At 41.2% G+C, this 21,508-nt stretch overlaps 1 protein-coding gene across 2 annotated transcripts in view; it reads left to right on the top strand.

Moving 5' to 3' along the window:
- Positions 1–21,069, top strand: part of LOC144454154 (uncharacterized) — a 33,950-nt gene extending 12,881 nt beyond the window's left edge. The window contains exons 5-7 of one of the 2 annotated variants that reach the window (XM_078152418.1): positions 303–2,045; positions 12,962–13,162; positions 16,354–21,069. In XM_078152418.1, the coding sequence (XP_078008544.1) occupies positions 303–2,045; positions 12,962–12,990 (1,772 nt within the window). In that variant the 3' untranslated portion in view covers positions 12,991–13,162; positions 16,354–21,069. Of the gene's footprint in view, positions 1–302; positions 2,767–12,961; positions 13,163–16,353 lie in introns of those variants that run through there. The other variant, XM_078152417.1, reaches the window with a different exon arrangement.
- Positions 21,070–21,508: the final 439 nt, after the last annotated feature.

A 21,508-nucleotide genomic window follows, 5' to 3' on the forward strand; every position in this document is an offset into this window, starting at 1 on the left:
AGTAACAGCCCAGCAGGTCAGGGTGGGAGGGCAGTGTAAAGAAAGTTTTGTTTTGTTTTTAACTTACACTATTTTCTGGTCACCTTGGTCACCCTCTTAGATGGAGTTTCCTCTTTCTCTGCACTTGGCTTCTATGCAAGGCCTCTCCACTTCTACTATCATTTTTCCTTTCCCAGTCACTCTATAAATAGTCATATTTGTGATTTTTCTAACCATGTACTCCTATTAAATGTAGTATCGCATTATAGAAAATTTATATTAGCAAAGAGGTTATGGATATTTGCATTTTTCCTTTCTTTCAGGATGGAAAACTCAGTATACAATCAAAGATTCTATTTCTGAAGTAGAATCACCAGATGCAAGAGAACAGTTCATAGGAGTTGTTCCACAGGGTATTGGATTTGAAGAAGAATTTGATGTTGAGGATGGGTTATCAAGGAAACAGGAAAACTTCACAGGAGAAACTCAAGAAAAATATTTCTCACAAGAGAGATGTTTCAAGCAAATGACATTTACCCATAAGAAATCATCCACTGGGGAGAGAGACTATGAACGTAATGAATATGGGAGAAATTTTCTGAACTCAAACTCTGAAAGCCATTCAAGATTTTTTATAGGAGAGAAAACCTATAAAGTTGGTATCAGTGGGAAAAGCTCCAAACAGAATTTGGACCAAAATAAATACCAGAAACCTTCCACATGGAAGAAACCTTGTAAGTGTAATAAATGTGGGAAAACCTTCACTCAGAGCTCATCCCTTACTCAGCATCAGACTATTCATACTGGAGAGAAACCCTTTAAATGCCCTGAATGTGGGAAGGCCTTTAGCCGGAGCTCACTCCTTACTCAACATCAAATTATTCATACTGGAGAGAGACCTTATAAATGTAACATATGTGAGAAAGCTTTTAGCCGTAATTCATTCCTCATTCAGCATCAGAGGATTCATACTGGAGAGAAACCCTATAAGTGTAATGAATGTGGGAAAGCTTTCAGCCAGAGCACATGCCTTACACAACATCAGAGAATTCATACTGGAGAAAAGCCATATAAATGTGGTGAATGTGGGAAAGCCTTCAATCAGAACACATGCCTTACCCAACATCGGAGAATTCACACCGGAGAAAAGCCTTTTAAGTGTAACGAATGTGAGAGAACATTTCGTAAGCATTCACAGCTTACCCAACACCAGAGAGTTCATACTGGAGAGAAGCCCTATAAGTGTAATGAATGTGATAGAGCCTTCAGTCAAAGGACACGTCTTACTCACCATCAGAGAATCCATTCGGGAGAGAAACCATATAAATGTATTGAATGTGGGAAAGCCTTCTTTCAAAGCTCATCTCTCACTGAACATCAAAGAATTCATACTGGAGAAAGAGACTATGAATGTAGTATATGTGGGAAAACCTTCCCAAAGCACTCACACCTTGTTCAACATCAGAGAATTCATACTGGAGAGAAACCTTATCATTGTAATGAATGTGGGAAAGCATTTAATCAGATCACATGCCTTACTGAACACCAGAGGATTCATACTGGAGAAAAGCCTTTTAAGTGTAATGAATGTAAGAAAGCCTTCCAAAAACAGTCAGCACTTACTCAACATCAGAGAATTCATACTGGAGAGAAACCATATAAATGTAATGATTGTGGGAAAGCCTTTAGTCACAGCTCAATCCTTACTCAACACCAGAGAATTCACACCGGAGAGAAACCTTATAAATGTAATGAATGTGGAAAAGATTTTCGCAATCATTCACATCTTACTCAACATCAGAGAATTCATACTGGAGAGAAACCATATAAATGTAATCAATGTGGAAAGTCCTTCAATCAGAGCGCATGCCTTACTCAACATCAAAGAATTCATACTGGAGAAAAACCCTTTAAATGTAAAGAATGTGGAAAGGCCTTCAGTCACAGTTCCTCCCTTTCTGAACATCAGCGAATTCATACTGGAGAGAAACCCTATAAATGTAATCAATGTGGGAAAGACTTTCGAAACCACTCACATCTTACACAACATCAGAGAATTCATATTGGTGAGAAACCTTATAAATGTAGGGAATGTGAGAAAGCCTTCAACCGTAGTTCAGCCCTTATCAGACATCAACAACTTCACAGAGGAGAGTAATAAATATGGGGAAAGCTGTAGCTAGATTTATCACTTTGTTAAATACATATACTTAAGACATATATGAAGAATATGTCACAAGTTGTGAAGATGTTTTAAGGCATGAGAAAAAAGGGCTCCCCTATTCCTTGTTTCCCTTCAAAACAGTAACTGCCACTGAGAAATCATTGAGGTTACTTTAAGGCTTGTCATTGATTAACTTTGAGGTTAATCATTAGTGGTCTGATAGGGATGTTACTAGCAATATACATATATACATACACATACACATACATATATGTGTATACACACATACACATATACACACATATATATACACAAAACTGCAGGATTTCAAAAGTTGTAGGAAACTATGAAATATAATTATAGCTTGAGTATAGACAGTTTCCTCTTTATATATTATTCTTTAAAGGTTCATCTTATGGCAGTTGTTTGGAAAACGTAATTTCTTTTTCTTGTAGGTACGTTGCTAAGACTGATGGTTAGGTTCCCAAGACTAGTCCACAGAAGCTATAAAAGCCTATTTAATGCATAATAGCTTAAATATCACATATTTATACACACATGATGAGAAATATAACAAAAGTTTTTGAAACAGTAATTAAAGTTCATTAATATGTTTGTTTTAATTGGTCTTTAATAATGCAGCTTGAATAAAAGCAGGTTTAGGTAAAAGAGCATGAAAGGTTAATAGTTGAGTAGAGATCATGAAGGACTTTACAAAGACTTAGAAGTTGATGGCTACTATCATGCCCAGTGTGCCTTCAAAACTTGTCATTATTCTCTTTAGTACAGGTATCCGTATTTCCCATTATCAGATGTGATCCCTTAGTCAGTATTGTTTACTGCAATTAATCAGTTTGGTGACCTGTTAGTGCTAAAACTTCAAAGCTTCAAAAACCTGAGATAGGTTGTATATCTATGAGACTGTTTTATAGATGAAGGCATTGAAGCTCAGAGATTAAGTGATCTGTGTAAGGCTACACAGTGTTGGTTCAAAATTGCTCTCAGTTGTCTTCTTGTCTGTTTTACAAGCAGGCGTTGATAGTAGGGCAGCCAGCCAACCTCAACTGCGCTAATGCCCTGTCTGTTTTGTCTTTGGCTTACTCTACCTTTTGTTTCTTAAGCCTTGGTTTCTTTGTGTAAATTCATGCCTATATCTTATGTTGTAGACTGGGCCTCAGCTTTGAGGTCGTCTCATTTCTATTATGTACACCCTGCCCTACCCTAGACACCGACTAGTTACCAAACATTCTCTTTTCATGTCTGGTGGACAACCTTCAGTTAGTGGCAGGAAAATAAACCCTAGAATTAAAAACTTGCAGAAAAACCCAGACTGAACAGAAATGAATACAATTCTGGTACTCTGAATTAAGGCCACTCATTAGAGTGGTTTGAAGGAGGGTTCTGTGAATTCTAGTAGTTTTTAAATAGATTTGATAATTTTCTTCTACCCATTTCAGCTCCATTTAAGCATATGTCTTTAGAAATGAATGTATGTGGTAAGTCAGTTATTAGGAAAGGTAAAAAAAATCCATATGTAACAATCCTTCAGATAAAATTTATTGAAGAGTATTCGTCATAGCTGGCTGGAGTTAGGAGGTGTGCTGCCTCCTTGATGCCATTCTTTCTGTCTGAGTTAAGATTGGGGTGGTAGTGAGCCAGCTTTAAAGACAGATTCCCAGCTTTCTCCTTTTATACAGGAAAAAGCATATTTCTGAACTGTGTTGGAGATGTTCTCTTGCTTCTCAGGGATCCCACAATGGTAATTGGTGGGGAAGAAAGTACTGTTACTTCACCTTCCAGATCTATGCTTTGGGGTTTTTGAATGTTGTAATTAGTTGAGAGGGGATGAGATGTAAAAGATCTTATATATGGGAGTGGTCTACATTTTAAATTGACCATCTCATCAGTAAAAATTTTTTGGAACGTGTAACACCAATATCTATATATTATTTATAAATCATATAATTGCCAAACCACTAATATTTAGATACATTAAAAGGCACAAAAAGAGAAACCTTAAAGGGACAAGGAAGAGATAAAAAATATTTTATGCTAGAGGCAACAGGAAGCCACTGGAGTTTATTGAGTAGGGGAGAGAAATAGACCTGAACTTGAGGAAAATTTGGTACATGTGTGGAGAATGGATTAGAATAGGTAAAGATTTGAGGAAGGGAGACTAATTAAGAGACTTTTATAATAGTCCAGGATTCAGAGGTGATGAGGCCTTGAACTGTGATGGTGGCAGTGTGACAGGAGAGAAGGGAACAGAGGTAAGAGATATGAAGGTAGAAATGACAGGATTAAGTACGTGAATGGATTCATGAATGTAGGGTAAGGGGGAGTGAGTGAGTTAAAGGTGACACTAAGGTTGTGAGATTCTGGGTGACTAGAAAGATGCTGGTGCCTTCAAATAGTAATAGGGAAGCTTGGAAGATGGGTGAGTTTTGGGTGGAAAATAATACAGTGAAATCTGTGATGCAGATCACAGTCCATATCTCTCCCAAAATAAAAAAAAAAGGAAGTGAAGCTCTAACTAGTCTTTGCCCCTCAGCATAGAACCCACCCTCAAAGAGGCACCTGCCGTAGCCATGAGGTGATATGGGAGTGGGACCAGAGTTTTCCCAGTAGTGCCTGTGGAACTGTTGTGTGTGCTTGGATAGTGACAACTGGCTTATAATGGGAGAGATTAGGAATTTGCACCTCAGAGGAAGGGAATGAAATGGTATAGAGGGGATAAGCATAGGTACAGATATTCTAGAGACATGACCCATGGTAGACTATTAAAGCAGAGTGGCATTCAGTCTTTCCACCCTGAAATTGATTGGCCCCCACAGGTGATGCCACAGCTCCTCTGGGGATCCTAATCATCCCTTTGGAGACTACTGACTTACAGTCCCAGGTACTGTGAACCTGTTTGGACCCATGTCAGCAAATCAGTGAAGTTATAATTGAGGAGAGAGAGACCTCACTGGGTTTTAGGGTGAAAACAGAAGGGTGAGAAGCAACAAAAATTGTATAGGTATGCAGCAAACAATATGGGCATGAGTCTTTTCAGGGAATTCTTTCTCTAAAATGCCTAGCTAATGGCAAGAGGGTGACCTAGTTGGACATCTGAGAAACTCCTGCACAGATAACCGTGACCTCATACAAAGGACAAAGATACCAAAGTTTATTCATAACCTGAATTTTTTATTTAACTGTTGAACCAGTCTTCAGCCTCTGAAGTAGAGATGTCAGACTTCTGGACTGTAGGCTAAGTGGCTGAAAAACAGTGTGGCTGAACCAAATTAAAATGTGATTGGGAAATATTTAGCAAAAATAAATTTTTTTAAAAACAGCATAGATAATCTTAGGGATCCATTTTTTTTTCCTTTTTGGTGAGGCAATTGGGGTTAAGTAACTTGCCCAGGATCACGTAGCTAGTAAGTGTCATGTGTCTGAGGCCGAGGGATCCATTTCTCCTTGACTGACATCACTGCTCTAAAGAGTGTACAATGAACAGATTAATGTTTACTAAAGGGCCTTTTGCTCAGTATTTTATATATTGGAGAGTCTTGCATTTATGAGATGGGCCAGCAGGTATTTGGCCAGGGCTAGAATAGGCCCTAAGATACGTTTCCTGAAAGATCATTAATGGGGTGACTAGCTGTTGTTCAAGTCAATCACGTTTTGTACTCTCCTTTCACTGCCCATCCAAGTATATTTTGTTCTATCAAGTCAGTGTTATGAAGTGTAGGCCACTGGTAACCAAATAACTCCTTTTCTGTTCCAATCTCAGATCAGTCTGCTCATTCTGGAACTGGGTTGATGCTGTGCACTAAGCTACTGCTAATATGTCATTTTCTGTATGGAATGATCATCATAAATTAGGATGCCTGAAGTATCACCGAACAGTCAATAAACATTAAGCACCCATGTGCCAGGCACTGTGCTAAATATGTAAATGAGAAAAAAAATAGTTCCTGCCTTTGAAAAAGCTTAAAATCTAATGGGAAAAGACTAGATGGAACACAAAAAAGAAGGTGAAAAGGTGTAGGAGGGCTGCTGGCAGAGGATACCTGGCCCGAGGCATGATATTAGTGAAATAGAAAACAGGCAGAGCTGCTGATGTAGAATGAAGGCTTGCTGGAAAGTTCCAAGCCCTCTCTACAGGAAGGCTTTGGGAGCAGTTCATACCTTCATCCCCATTCAGAGGGGAAAGGCAGCTGAAGGTGCTGAGAAGGTGTTGAGGATCAGTCTCCATTTCTGATGAGATTACAGGTGAGCTTATCCTGGGGGAGGTGTGATCTTCATGGAGTGGAAGCCAAGCAGAGCAGTTGATGGGAAAGGGAGACACCTAGCAGTAGTGTCCACCGATAGACTGCTTTTTTTTTTTTTAACAGTATAGGCTGGAGTAGAGTACAGATAAAAAGCCCCAGTTGTTAAAAACTGGTCCCTATGATTGCGCCTGTGCCTGGACCACACAGTTTAGAAAAAATGCAATTTACTCTAAAAAAACCTCTGAACTCAGGATCAGGAGACAAAGATTCAGATTCCAGCTGTGAAAATTAACTATGTTAAGAATAAGACTACCAGAAGAAATACTTTACAGAGCTAGGGAAAAAAGCCATAAAATTCATTTGGAGGAATGAAAGATCTACAGTATTAAGGAAAATAATGAAAAAAGATAGGAAGTGCTTCCAGAGCTCAAAATAAATTATAAATAAGAACCATCAAAATCATTTGATGCTGGTTTAAAAAAATAGAACATTAGAACAATAGACAATGAATCAGAAATAAGGAAACAGTTATCTAGTGTTTGACACCTAAAATTGTAAAATACTTAGGAAAGAACTCCCTATTTCATAAGAACTGGGAAAACTGGAAAGCAGAATTAGACTTGGACCAACATCTTGTATTAAATTCCCACAATTAAAACTGGATCTATTACCTGAATATCAAAATAAATATGCCGTTTTTAAAAAATTAAAAAAGAAACATCACATACCTTTCATGGTTGGAGTAGAGATATGAATTCTTAACCAAAGAGACAGAGGCAATTACAAAAGATAATTTTGGTAGTATGAAATGAAAAAAATTTTGCACAAAATTGACATCTAATATAAGAAGAGAAGCAGTCAACTTGGGAAATATCAAACATCTCTGACAAAGATTTGATATACAAGATAAAGAAACAAACATAAGATCAAAAGCTATAGTCCAATAGAGAAGTGGTTAAAAGATAGTAACAAATAGTCATCAAAAAGAATCACAAGCTATTAACAACTATGTGAAAGGATACTCCAAATCACTAATATTAAGAGAAATGCAAATCAAAGCAGCTTTGAAATTTCACCTTACACGATAAAGTAGCAAAAATGACAAAAGATGGGAATAGTTAATATTGAAGGGGTTGCAGAAAGACAGGTATACTAATGCATTTTTGGTTGGGCTGCGAATTAGTACAATTGGTGTTGAAGAACTAGAGCTCAGGAGAGAGATTAGAGCTAGGTTTATAGATGTGTGACTCATCTGCATGGGGATGATAATGGAACCAATAGGAAGTCAGTAAGACAGTGTAGCAGAGAGAAGAGAAACCCCAAACCAGAGCCTTGGAGCACACTGACAGTAAAGGACATGGACAATATTCTAGGAAAGACTGAGTAGCTGTTAGGTTAGAGGAGATCCAAGAGAGAAGTGTTAAGGAAACCTAAGCAAGAGGGAGTGCCCAAAGGAAGAGAGGGTGGTTGACAGTATCAATGCTACAAAAAAAGCATGTTTTTTGTAGCACTTGATAATTGTTGCATCAAGTAGGATGGGGATTGAGTGTTAAATTTTACAATTAAAAGATCGGTAGTAATTTTGAAGCAAGTAGTCTCAGTTGAATGATGAAATTGGAAGTGAGTTTGTGAGGATTTAGAAGAGCATGAGAGGAAAAGATGCAGAGGCAAATAGTGTAGATAATTCTTTGAAAGATATTGGCTGAGAAAGGGAGGAGAGTTACAGGACAATAGCTTGCCAGGACAGTAGAGTCTGTTGTTCAGTCGTTTGGGGTTTTCTTGGCAAAGATACTGGAGTGGTTTGCCATTTCCTTCTCCAGCTCATTTTGCAGATGGGGAAACTGAGGCAAACAGGCTTAAGTGACTTGCTCAGGGTCACACAGCTATTTGAGGCCAGATTTGAATTCAGGAAGACGAGTCTTTCTGACTCTAAGCCGTGCACTCCATCCACTGTGCCACCTAGCTTGCTATAGGGGCAGTAAAGTTTACTGAGGATTTTTTAAGGAAGGAGAAGCTGATGGTGTGTTTGTGTTTTGCAGGAAATTAAACTAATAGATTAGAAGAAATTCTAGATGAAAGAAAGTATGATAGGAACGGTAGGCTGCTAGAGGGTAAATGCAGAGAGCTTCCTATGGGGGTACTGGAATAAAGCAGGAGACAGTGGGGGATAATGTTAAAAGGTTGTCATGAAAAGGAGGAAAGTGGGAGCTTGGAGTTAGGATTAGGGTTAGTATTAGAGGAAAGAATGAAATATGTTTCTCCATTGAAAGGTTGGGGAAGGCATGTTGTGGGTAACTTAAGGAAAGATTTGGAATAACTGCTGTAATGACTAGGTTAGAAAATAAGGATGAGTAAAAGGAATTTCTTGCTGCAATATGTACTGTTGAGATTAGAGAACATAAATTTGCAGTGGATCCAGTCAGCATAATTGCCTGACTTCCTCCAGCACCGTTCGGCAGCATGTGAGAAGGAATGAAAGAGGTAATACAGGATTGAGATTTAGTGAGGCATGGGAAGAAATAAGACCAGGGATTTGAGAGTGGTGGCCAGTATAGAGTTGAACTGGTTAACTAAAGGTTGAGATTAGGAAGGAAGAGAGTGTAGCCAGAGCAGATGAGATGGGGGGATGTTTGGGAGTCAGCAGTCATGATGAGGTTGAAGATTAGCTATAGGAGGAACAAGGCAGAGGGAGAAATTGAATGATAGCAGAATTGTGATTAGATAAACGAATTTCAGGGGTCTTGATTGTGGAAGTGGAATACTTACAGGAGTACTGGCAGTACGAAGACTTTCTAATAGCACTTTAAAGTTTGCAAAATGCTTTACATATATTATCTCATTTAATACTTACAATAGCTCTATGAAGTAGGTGCTATTATCATCACCATTTTACAGATGAGGAAACTGAGGCTGAGAGAGATTGTGATTTGCCCAAGTCTGATGGAAGATTTGAACTTACACTTTTCCAGCTCCCACATTGGCAATCTGTACACTTTGCCATCTTGCTGACAAGGTCAAGGGTAATGGACAGATTATATACCGAGTACCTTTTCTAGAAGAGACCTTTCTATCAATCAGTCAACATTTAGTAAGCACCTACCATGTGGTGGTCACTGTGCTAAGCACTGGTTATAGAAAAAAGAGGCAAAAGAGAGTCTTTGCCCTTAAGGAGCTTACAGTCTAATGGAAGAGACAACAAGAAAACAAATATATATAAAACAAACTAAAGACAGAACAAAAGAGGAAATAATTAACAGAAGGAAAGCACTGAAATTACATGGTTGGGGAAGGCTTCCTGAAGAAGGTGGGATTTCAGTTGGGACTCAAAGGAAGCCAGGGAGGTCAGTAGTCCAACTGAGGGAGGGAGAGTATTCCAGGCATGGGTGAGAGCTAGAGAGAATGCTGGGAGCTGAGAAGTGGAGTGTCTTGTTTGTGGAACAGCCAGGAAACCAGTGTCACTGAATTGAAGAGTAGGTGTTAGGGAGTAACACTGGAACAGTAGGATGGGGCTAGGTTATGAAGAGCTTTGAAAGCTAAACAGAGCATCTTGTATTTGCTCATGGAGGTAATAGAAAGCCACTGAAGTTTATTGATTAGAACTGTGTTTTAGGAAAATTACTTTAGTGGCTGAAGGGAGAATAGATTGGAGTAGGGAGAGACTTGAGGCAGGTAGACCCACTAGCAGACTATTGCACTAATCCAGGTGTGATCTAATGAGGTCCTGTACCAGATTGGTCTCAGTGTCAGAGGAGAGAAGGGTCATATTTGAGAGATGTTGCAAAAGTGAAAGTGACAGGCCTTGGCCACAGACTGGGTATAGCTGGGTGAGAGTAAAACTAGGGCAGGGGTGGAGAACTTGCAGACTCAGGGCCACATGTGGCCCTCTGGGTCCTCAAGTGGGGCCCTCTGACTGAATCCAAACTTCACAGAACAGATTCCCTTAATAAAAGGATTTGTTCTGTAAAATCTGGACTTTGGTCAAAAGGCTGCACCCAAGGATCTAGAAGGCCACATGTGGCCTCGAGGCCGCAGGTTCCCCACCCTTGAGGTAACTCTTGATGCATGAGATTTTGAGGCTGAGGGACTGGGAGGATGGTGTTGTCCTCTACAATAATAAGGAAGGTGGGAAGAGTTTAGGGGGAAAGAGTTCTATTTTGGACATATTGAGTTTAAAATGTCTACTGGACATCCAGTTCAAGATGCCTGAAAGGCAGTTAGAGATGCAAGACTGGAGATCAGCAGATAGACTGGGGTGGGAAAGGTATATTTGAGAATTATGAGCATAGAGATGGGAACTGATGAGATCCCCAAGGGAAGTACTATAGAGGGAGAAGAGGACCTAGAACAGAGCCTTGAGGAACATCTACGGTTAAAGGGCATGATCTAGAGGAGGATCCAGCAAAGGAGACAGGAGGAGTGGTCAGTTAGGTAGGAGGAAAAGCAGGAGAGAGTGGTGTCCTGAAAACATTAATATCAAGAAGGAGAGAATGATGAGCATTGTCAAAGGCTGAAAAGCAGGTCAAGGAGAATGAGTGTTGAGAAAAGGCCACTGGATTTGGCAACTGAGATCATTAGTATCTCTAAAAAGAGCAGGGTTTTTTTTTTAATGGAATTATAATGTGAGAAGGCAGATTATAAGGGGTTGAGAAGAGAAAGAGAAAAAGTGGAGGCACCTGTTCTAAACAGCCTTTTCAAGGAGTTTAACTACAATGGGCCAGAGAGATACAGAATGAGAGTGGGGATGGAAGGATCAAGGAGAAGAAGGGATGGAATGGGATCACTTGGATAGGTAAAAAGTCAGCTTTGGTAAGGAGTAAGGCCACTTCAACAAGGTGAAGGAGAAGAAAGTGGCAGAAAGCATCTAAATGATAGGAAATGAAGAAGATGGGAGAAGAGGGAGTCCATGGTGAATGGCATAATTTTTTTTTTCTGTAAAACAAAGGTTCTCAGCTAAGAGGGTGGCCTGGGAGAGAACTGAGAAATCAAGGGATTCAAGGCCATGGTACAGGTGAAGAGTAGGATTATGTAAGGGAAGACAAAAGAGGTAAAAAGCAAAAAGATTATGGTTATATAAGAGGATTTTTGAATTCTTGAATATGGAGGTGGTACATTTGTGGGTGATAGCAAGATTGAGGGTGTAGGTGAGATGGGATGAAGGAGCTCATGGGAAGTGAGTTAAGAAACTGAATGGTTACGGTATTTGAGGGAGAATTAATATGTATATTGAAGTCCCCTAGTATTAGGGTAAGAGCTGGGGAGAGATAAAAATTGTAAGCCAGGTATCAAACTTCTTGAGTAAGGAAAAGGAGTTACCTGTAGACAACCACTACCAAGATTTTGATTGAGTCGTAGGTATGAATAGCACAAACCTCAAAGGAAGAGAAGTTAATGAGTGAAGGAGAAAGGTGGAGAAATCTGGAAGTGGCAGTGGGGAGCAAAGAGTATTCCAACTCCCTCACCTCTGTCAGTAAGCTAAGGAGAATGCGCAAAGGTGCAGCAAGTACTTGGAAAGGATGGCCAGGTAGGCTGTGTTATCAGAGAGAAGCTGAGTTTCAGAAAGAGTTATAGATGGAAGAGCAGCTATGGAAGAGCTGCCTGGCCTGGAATCAGGAAGACCTGAATTCAAATCCTGCCTCAGACACTAGAAAGACCCGGGGCAAGTCACTTAACCCTGTCTGCCTCAGTTTCCTCATCTGTAAAATGAGCTGAAGAAGGAAATGGAAAACCACTTCAGTATCTGCCAAGAAAGTCCCAAAAGGGGTCACAAACAGTACAGCATGACTAAAATGACTGAATAAGTAGATGGAGTGGAACAGGAAAAAATTTAAGATGAAGAAAATTTTGTTGCCTATCGAACAGGCATTCCAGAAGGCACAGTGGAAGGGCTGTGGATGGATGGAATTAGAATGAAACTTTGGGCTAGGAGGGTTGAGAGGGTTGGGAAGGAGGAATTGGTGGTAGGGGTTGTGGAATGGGGTTTAGATGGTGATCTATAGGAGTTCAGAGTCACTGAGATGTCAAGGGTATGACCAGGTGTGAGAATGTCCATCACTGAGTGGACAGTACCAGTCCTTTACACTTGAAGGAGAGGTGCAGGAGGAGATCCGGAGAAGCGGAAGAGAGAGTCACTCTTCTTTGCCCTGGACATTCTCTACTCCCGGTTTGGGAGATGGGGCTGGCAGTAGGAGGTGGAAAATGTCTTGTGCTGGTACAGATGGAAGCGGCTGCTTTGGCGGGGGAAGAGAAGATGCCCAGCCCGGCCCCAAGCAGTCTTTCCTCAGGAGACACACTGCTCCCTGAAGAAGAAGGAAGACTTAGGGTGCTAACACATCCACATTTTAGGGAGACCCCGGACAGGGACAATACCTAAGCTTTGTTCCAGAGGCTTCCCCGTTGTTTCACTTTGCAGTGTGAGCAGCAAGCCAGAGAAAAAGAAACCCGCCCCCCTCTTTGGGGCCAGACGGCCCCACAATGAGTCCTGAGCCAGGGGGAGGGGAGGAGAATGTGTCACCTAACAACAACCCTGATAACTACAGGTTTCACGATCCCTATTTTACAGATAAGACCAATGAGGCTGGGAGAAAGTGACTTGACCAGCGTCACATCAAAAGCCCAACAAAGTCCTGCACCAGTGAAACAGGAACCACTGAGATGAAAAAACCTCCCAAGTTCCTAGACAGAACCAGGAAAGAAAAGGACGCCGAATGGATGTTTCCCGCCACCCTTTTATTTCCGGTTCTGCTCCGGATTCCCAGATGAGGTAACTCTGGTTTTGTGTCCGGCCCAGAAAGCCCCGCCCACTTCCAAGGGCCCACGCGCGAGCCTCGGCACCTCTGTCCCCACGTGGCTCGCACTCTGGGTAGCTGCGACGCCCCGCCTTCCTTCCAGAGGGAAAGGGGATGGTTGCCGCGGGTGCTGTGAGGAAGGGCCCCTCTCCACCCCGCCCTTCCGGAGCCTGGCAGCCTGTGCACTGGCTTTGCGCCACCTGCTGGAGCGCCGGGTAGGTGGGCAAGGGCCCGCTCGCGCACCTGCATGCGCTGTCCACTCGCAAGCCCCTGTCCGTCCCCTCTACCCGCTCTATCTCTTCCATCCCCACATGGGGAGAGCGCCCTCAGGGAAGCCCACGTCTGAAAGACTGCGCATTTAGGATCGTGGGATACAGAGCTAAAGGGTGGACATCCTAAATATCACCCACGCCAACCGTTCAAGACAAAGCAAGTCAAGAAGCATTTATCACGTACTTGCTGTATGCTGGGTACCGTGCAAAGGCTAGGGTTACAAAAAAAAAAGCCAAAAAACAGTTCCCTGCCCTCAAGGAGCTCACAGTCTGAGAGAGGAGACAGCATGCAAACAAATGTGTACGCAGTCTTAAAATACTTATATGAAGTTAGCCTAGTGGATGGAGTCAGGACAGGAGTTCCAGTTCCACCTGACGCTCAGTGTAAAGCACCAACAGCTTCCTCATCTGTAAAATGGGGATGGTAACACCTATCACGTATGCCTTGCAGGCTGGTTGTGAGGTTCCAAGGAACTAACCATTAGAGTGTAAGTGCTTTGGGGGCAGGAACTATTTATTTTCCTTTCTTTGTATCCCTAGTGTCTAGCACAGTGTCTGGCAGGTAGCAGGCACTTAGTAAATGCGTGTCACGTGTATGTAAGGAGCTTTGCCAAACTGAAAGCCCTATATAAGTGTCAGCTATAATGATATTTACATAGTGCTTTAAGGTTTGCAAAGCTCTATACAAATATGTCATTTGCTCCTTAAGAGAGAGAGAGAGATTACGTGACTTGCCCAAGATAGTTGGAGTCTAAGGTAAGATCATAATAAGCTAAATTCTTATTATGATGATTTGCAAAGTGTCTACTGTTAGCTTATCTGATAAGAAAACCGATAATTCACACGTGTGACAATATTCACAACTAAAGTATAGCACGTTGACACACAGATTTATCTCTAAGGTCCTTTCAGCCAGAAAATTCTATGTATAATCTTGGAAGATGCACTGTATCCTTTATGCTGCATAGGCTGTGCCTTTCCAACTCTGAAGCAGCGTGGTGTAGTACAAATGCACTGGATGTGAGTTCTGAGCAGCAGAGCGTGAGCCCTGCTTCACTCCTTTGACCTCAGGCAAGGCCCCTCCCTTTCTGGGCTTCACTTTCCTTCTCTGTAAAATAAGGGCATGATAAATCTATGAGCCTGTGAGCTCATTGCCTTAGCTCCAGGATGTGACATCTGAGACTATTCCTACCTTGGGAAAATAAATTATATTATTAGAGAGACTGTCATGAGTAAAAGGAGACAGAGTGAGGAGGGACAGTTGTTCTGGGCAAAGTCCTGTGGGATAAGAGATGCAGGTAATGATTCTATTTCTGTGTCCTAAATTATCCCCAGATGAAAACATTCTGTGGAATACGGAAGTGTTGATCAGGAAACACCAAAGTGTAATTAACGTCAGTATCCATAAGAACACCCTCCTAAGTGGACTGTAGCTTTCTCCTAAATGCTTTCTGAATTCCTGCTCATCCTTTAAGGTCCAACCTAAATACCACCTCTTCCAGATCTTCCTTTATCCCCCTCTATTTTGATTGTCTCTTGTGGAATTCCCATCAGCACTTTATTTTACCCCCTCTCTAATGAATTTATTCTATAATATTGTATACTTTAATGACCCATTGTTGAGTTTTATCCCCTACTGGACTGTAAGTTTCATGAGGGAAAGGACTAACACTGATATAAACTTTGTATCTCTCTCTATGCCTAGCACAGTGTTCTCATGGTAAGGTTTAACATGTGGACTGGAATAACTCCAGTCTGGACTGCTAGCACCCTCCTTTCTCTTTCCTGAAGATTCTCTGGGTACTAAAAGCACCTAATATAAGGTATTGTTGTCCCCAAGACCTTTGTCAGTTTTCAGAGATGGTTTTTAAAATATCTTTAAAACCACATTGAATTAATAGAAATCTCCATAATCCACTGGGGTTTGTAGCCTTAAAATACAAGTAGGATTACTATATTGTTGCCATGCTCCAGAACCTTGTAAAGTGGAATATTAATTTCTTTGTCTTCAGTTTCCTTTTCTGTTAAACTGAAGTGATTGGACTAGGTCTCTAAAGTCCATTCCAATTCCAAGCCCTGTAATCCTATGAAAAGTCTAATTTTCTACCATTTATTTTGTTTCAGCACGCTAAATGCTCACTGTGTTAGATGCTGGGAAGAGGTATAAAGTTTAAGATAGCGTCTCAAACAACTTTGAAAGACTTGGGAACTCTGATGACCACAATGACCAGCTGCAGTCCCAGTGGACTTGTGATGAAACATGGGCCCCACCTCCAGATAGAGAAGGAATGGGCTCAGAGGGCAAACTGAGGCTTATGTTTATTCTGATTAGAGCTTGTGTGTACACAGTTGTTTTCATGTCGTCTCCCCCATTAGATTGCGAGCTGCTTGAGGGCAGGGGCTGCTTTTTACCTTTCTTTGCATCCCCAGCACTTGGCACAGTGCTTGGAACATTGTAGGAGCTTAATAAATGCTCCTTGATTTAAAAATTTTAGATAGAAAAAAATTACTGTTAACAGAACATCTGGTTGATGGAGCATCAAGCAAATTAATCTAAGTGAATAGAAGTAGTGCTATAAAGAAATTTTCAATTCAGTAAATTTGTATTAAGCCCCTTCTACATGTCAAGCCCTGTGCTAGGTGACAGGAATACACAGATAAAACACGTAGTCTTTGTCCTCAAAAAGTTTACCTTCTAGGCATACCTATTTTGAGGTACCTGTATCATTTTTTTCTGAATGATTATTATGGTCATTTTCTTCCTCGGACTTTGCTTCAAGCACCTGGCTCTGTGAGTGCTGTACTGTGAACTGTCCCCTTGGTTACAAGCCTAAACGCCCTCAGCAGACATTGCCACTTTGCCACACTAACAGTGATTTCCAATCTCTCATTAGGTGACTGATTGATCCGGTGGAGAAACACAAGGAGAAGATGCAACAACCATGAAATCAGACAGTGTTTCATCTGGAGGAACACACTGCAGCTGAAGGGAAGCCACTACCAAATGGAGAACCATGACAGCCCCAGGAAAGGAAGGAATATGCTCTTCCTTGGTCTTCTGGGATCCACTGGGCAGGAAGGGAATGTAGACCTGCAGGGCAGGGCTTACCACATGCCTGGCTTTTTCTCTTTCCTCAAGTCTCCATATTTTTATCCTCCCCTGAGAAAGAGCAAGTGCAAGAGACCAGGCAGGTTTCAGGTAAGCTGTGGATCCTTGTTCTTTTCTGGAATTGTTCCTGGTACCTGAGTGTAGCTGTAACTCCTTCTCATCATCTTGGCTTTTCAGTCCAGTAACTTCTCTCTGAGAGGGACCTAAGCCTCAGTCCCCTCCCCAGGAGCCCAAATCTTCTTACTGGATATGGGACTCATTGTAGGGTATTTCATCACCCTTTTCTTTTGTTACCCAACCCTCACACTCGTTGAGAACTACACCTTCTCCCTTCACCTCTAGTGAACTCAGAATGGTGGACTGTCCCGTGAGCAACAGGAAGGTTATGTCAAGATTGGGTGATGTTTGAGGATGTGACCATGAACTTCACCCAGAATAGATGGGAGGATCTGGCCCCATTTCAGAGGACATGGCAGTGATGCTGGAGCCTTATAGGTATGTGTTCTCCTCAGGCAAAGACCCTCCTCCATCACTCAGACTTTTCCCTTGGATGTTTCCTGACATTATTCTTCTTTATAGCTTTGAGGTTCCTGATAACCTTGAGTTTAGATTTCCAGGTCTCTTGTCCCTTCCCAGTCCTGAACTCTCAAACTTGGTTCTTTCTGCATTCTTGTGTGAATAGTCCTGGTCTTTGAGGGACTCTTCTGAAGGAAGATAATAACTGAAGGATGGGTAATGGACCCAGAGAGGCTCCAGGTATGTTGCATAACTGCAAATGAGCAGAGAAGAGTTTTATCTCCCTAAGCATTTAAATTTTTGATCACTTGTACTTCACAAGATATCTTGGGGTTTGGGGGCTAGATTTCCCCCCCTCATTTGTTTGTTTTATCATTATTTTATCAAAAAACTAGGACAAGTAACTCTTTGTCTCATGTGGTTTTCACTTATGATTTCTTAAAATATAGCTCTGAAAAAAAACAGGCTGTGAAAAAGCCCATCGGGATTCCAATGGACCTTCTTTTTTTACATTTAATTTATTTATTTTTAGTTTTCAACATTCACTTCCATAAGATTTTGAGTTTTAAATTTTCTCCCCCTCCTAATTCCTCTCCCCACACCCAAGACAGTTTGCAATCTGATATAGGCTCTACTTACACATTCATATTAAGCATATTTTCCCATTAGTCATGATGTAAAGAACAATTAGAACTAATGGGAGGAACCACAAGAATAAAGTAATAAAACAAAACAACAAAGGAAAAGGAGAGCAAATAGTATGCTTCCATCTGCATTCAGACTCCATAGATTTTTTTCTGTGGATGTGGATAGCACTTTCTATCATGAGTCTTTTGGAGTTGTCTTAGATCCTTGCATTGCTCAGAAGAGCTAAGTCTATCAAAGTCAGTCATTGCACAATGTGGTTGTTACTGTGTACAGTGTTCTCCTGGTTCTGCTCCTTTCACTCTATATCAGTTCATGTAAGTCTTTCCAGGTTTTTTTGAAGTTTGCCAGTTCATCATTTTTTATAGCACAATAGTATTCCATTACATTCATATACCACAACTTGCTCAGCCATTCCCCAATTGATGGGCATCCCCTCAATTTCCAATTCTTTGCCACCACAAAAAGAGCTGCTATGAATATTGTTGTAAAACATGTGGGTCCTTTTCCCATTTGTATGATCTCTCTGGGAGTGCTATTGCTGGGTCAAAGGGTATGCACATTTTTATAGCCCTTTAGGCATAGTTCCAAATTGCCCTCTAAAGTCCACCAACAATGCATTAATGTTACAATTTTCCCATACCTTCTCCAACATTTATCATTGTCCTGTTTTGTCATGTTAGCCAATCTGCTAGGTGTGATGTGGTACCTCAGAGTCGTTTGATTTGCATTTCTCTAATCAATAGTGATTTAGAACATTTTATTTAGAGGATTTTTTTATATCACTATATTTATAGCCTTAGTTTCTTCCTTTGAAAACTGCCTGTTCATATTCTTTGACCATTTATCAAATGGGGAATCCAATGGAGCTCCTTGACTATGACTTCAAACCCAAATCAATCTGGCTTTCACTGATTGGTCAATAATAGTTACCAGCCCAAGCCTTTCTTCCTCATTGTTTGGGTTTTGATGATTCAGAGTGAGTATAAATAGCAATTGTTTTCTGTTCTGGCCCTCTCCCAGACTGATTCTTTTGTGATGGCAGACTAGGTCATCTTTTCTCTCAGTTGCCTTAGACAACAGACATGGGAAAGACCTTAACTTAAAAAGGCTGTCTCCCACTGCATCCTGGGCCATGGCCAGTCACCTTGATATATGTTTTGCCACTGGACTCCAATGACTTTGCCCAGCCTTGCCTCACTTAAATCCAATTCACTTGAAAGTCAAGTCATCATTGGTCTTCTTCAGAAATGAAGGATGAACAACAATAACTGAGGAAGGACTGGGTTCAAGTCTTGCCTCTGACACATACTAGCCCTTCTGCTCCCTCTCCTGCCTCCTTCCTCCTCCCATGCGACTCCCCTTTGTGAGAAGATTGTCCTCCACTCCTCCCATGGGACCTTCCCTTTTTGTTGTACCCCATAAATACCCAAGGCTCAGTCAGTAGGGCTGGCTCCTTAGTATAAATAATTCCCACATGCATATGCGTTTCTCTTGTAATAAATCAAGTTACTTCCCATGTCTTGTGGAGTCGTGAACAATCCCTTTTGCTCTGCTCATAATTCAAAGCCTTAGATAAATGATTTTTTAAAGTGAACTGGAGAGTACAAAGCTTTTATATAAATCAGCCAATCATCTTAATAACCTACTACCTAATAAGGACAAAACAAACAAAACATAATTTTAAAGATCAGACAGTAGCAGAGGGATCACGTAAGGCTTCATGCAAAAGATGAGACTTGAGCTATATCTTCAAAGAAGAGAAGGATTCTATAAGGCAGAAATGAGGAGGAAGTGCCTTTTAAGCATGGAAACACCCAAGGCAAAAGCAAAGAGAAGGGAGACAGGGTGCCCTGTGTGAGGAAGAGAAAGAAACTGGACAGGATTTGGGCTGGCGCAAGTAATGTACAATGAAATTACAAGTACGGTTTGAGGCCAAGTTATGAAAGACGTTAAAAGTTAACAGGAATTTATATTTTATCCTAGAGCTAATAGGAAGCCATTGGAGTTGCATGACTGCGGTGGGGGTGGTGGCTGAGTGGAGAACATACAGTTGGATCTGTGCTTTTAAAAAATCACTTTGCCACTATTGATGGACTGGAGTGAGGAGACACTAAGTAGAGAGAAAATATGAGAGGTTTTGTAGAGAGATGGAAACAGCAAAAGTTGGCATCTGACTGGATATGTAGGGCAAAGGTGAAAAGGGCTCTAATGGGTGTGCTCTTGCTTCATCTTGCCCAGAACGAGGTCTCCAAAACATTTCCAGGCCATCTTTACACTTTAACTACCCCCCCCACCTATTTTTCTGTTGTCTTCAGTTAGAATCTAAGTTCCTTGAGGGAAGGAAATACCTTATTTGCTTGTATTTGTATCCCTATATCTAGGAAATCCTTTATTTATAACCAAGGTGGCTTTTGGAGGAAAGATAATGAGTTCTGTTTTGGACATATGAAGTTGGAAATTCCGATAGGAAATTGGTGATGAGGGACTAAATGTCAGGTGAGGGAAGAGGTGGATATACAAATCTGTGATTCATCTGCATAGAGATGATAATTAAGCCCATAGGAGCGGATGAGGTTATCAAAAGAGAGAACGTAGAGAGAAAAGAGACAGTAACTCCAACAGAACCTTGGTGAACTCTCAAAAGTTGGAGAAGAGGATGTGAAGAGAGCCATGATTATGGTTAAGGACTGAAGACAGAGTTTGGGGATAATTGGCTCCTATTCCACCACAGTAATTGATTAATAAAAGAGGGAAAGGAAGAGAAACACATGGTGGGATATTGTTAGTGTTAGACATAGCAATAGGTGACAGATGAATAGAAAAGCTGTTTAGCCAATCTATCTGAAATGAGAGTAACATATAAATGTAAGTTCATCTCTATTCAGTGGCCTAGGTCTAGCAAGAAGGCTTCATGACCAATATTTAACCCTGTTCTATGAGTCCTTACATATGGCTAGATACCAGGTGTGCTAAGTACATAATCACATGCTTTGTCCTTGGTTTTGCTTCCTGGGATGAGCTGGCCACTCTCCCAGTAACCAAACATCCTGAGATAACAAAGATGTGTTTCCTACAGAATAATGCCTCATAATTGGCACAGTGCCTTCTTTGCCTGAAGAACTTAAAGCTGGACTCTTCCAGTCAGACTTTGGAGTCTCACCCGTGGAGTGGATGCACTGCCCAGGATCCTTTTCAATTGGGACTCTGGAGGTTGAACCGGGACTGCCCAGCAGCATGATCCAGATGTAGGTGCTCTACCTGATTTGGTGATGTATGTATATAAACTTCCATCTATATTTATAAGCAATAAAATATAATCTTTATTCTATAATCCTTATTTGTTGTGTGAGTGTGCATTATTGTAAGTGCTATCCGAACCCCAAGTAAATTCAGGCAGGCACACTGCACTAGCAATATACTATCACGGTCAACAAGTCTTCATTAAACACTTAATATGAACCAGGAATTGTGCTAAATGCTAGGGATTAAAAAACAACAAAAACCAAAAATAGTCTCTGCTTCTCAAGGAGCACACATTGTAATGAGAAACTAGTCCTGATCTGACAATATGTAAATAACTACCTAAAATAAATAGAGTAAATGAAAGGTAATTGGAGGGGGGCACAGAAAGGGTTGGAGTGCCAGGACTGTCACTTCTGCCTGCTCCTCCCATGTCTCTGAAAAGGAGGCAGGGCAGCATTCAGGACTCTGGTCCAGAAGGGACCATGGGCAAGGCTCCAGGGTCTGTGCAACCCAGGCCTGCTTCTCCTTCAGTC

This window comes from Phascolarctos cinereus, unplaced genomic scaffold (assembly GCF_003287225.1).
Source record: "Phascolarctos cinereus isolate Bilbo 61053 unplaced genomic scaffold, phaCin_HiC Scaffold_4;HRSCAF=312, whole genome shotgun sequence".
NCBI classification, from domain to species: Eukaryota; Metazoa; Chordata; class Mammalia; order Diprotodontia; family Phascolarctidae; genus Phascolarctos; species Phascolarctos cinereus.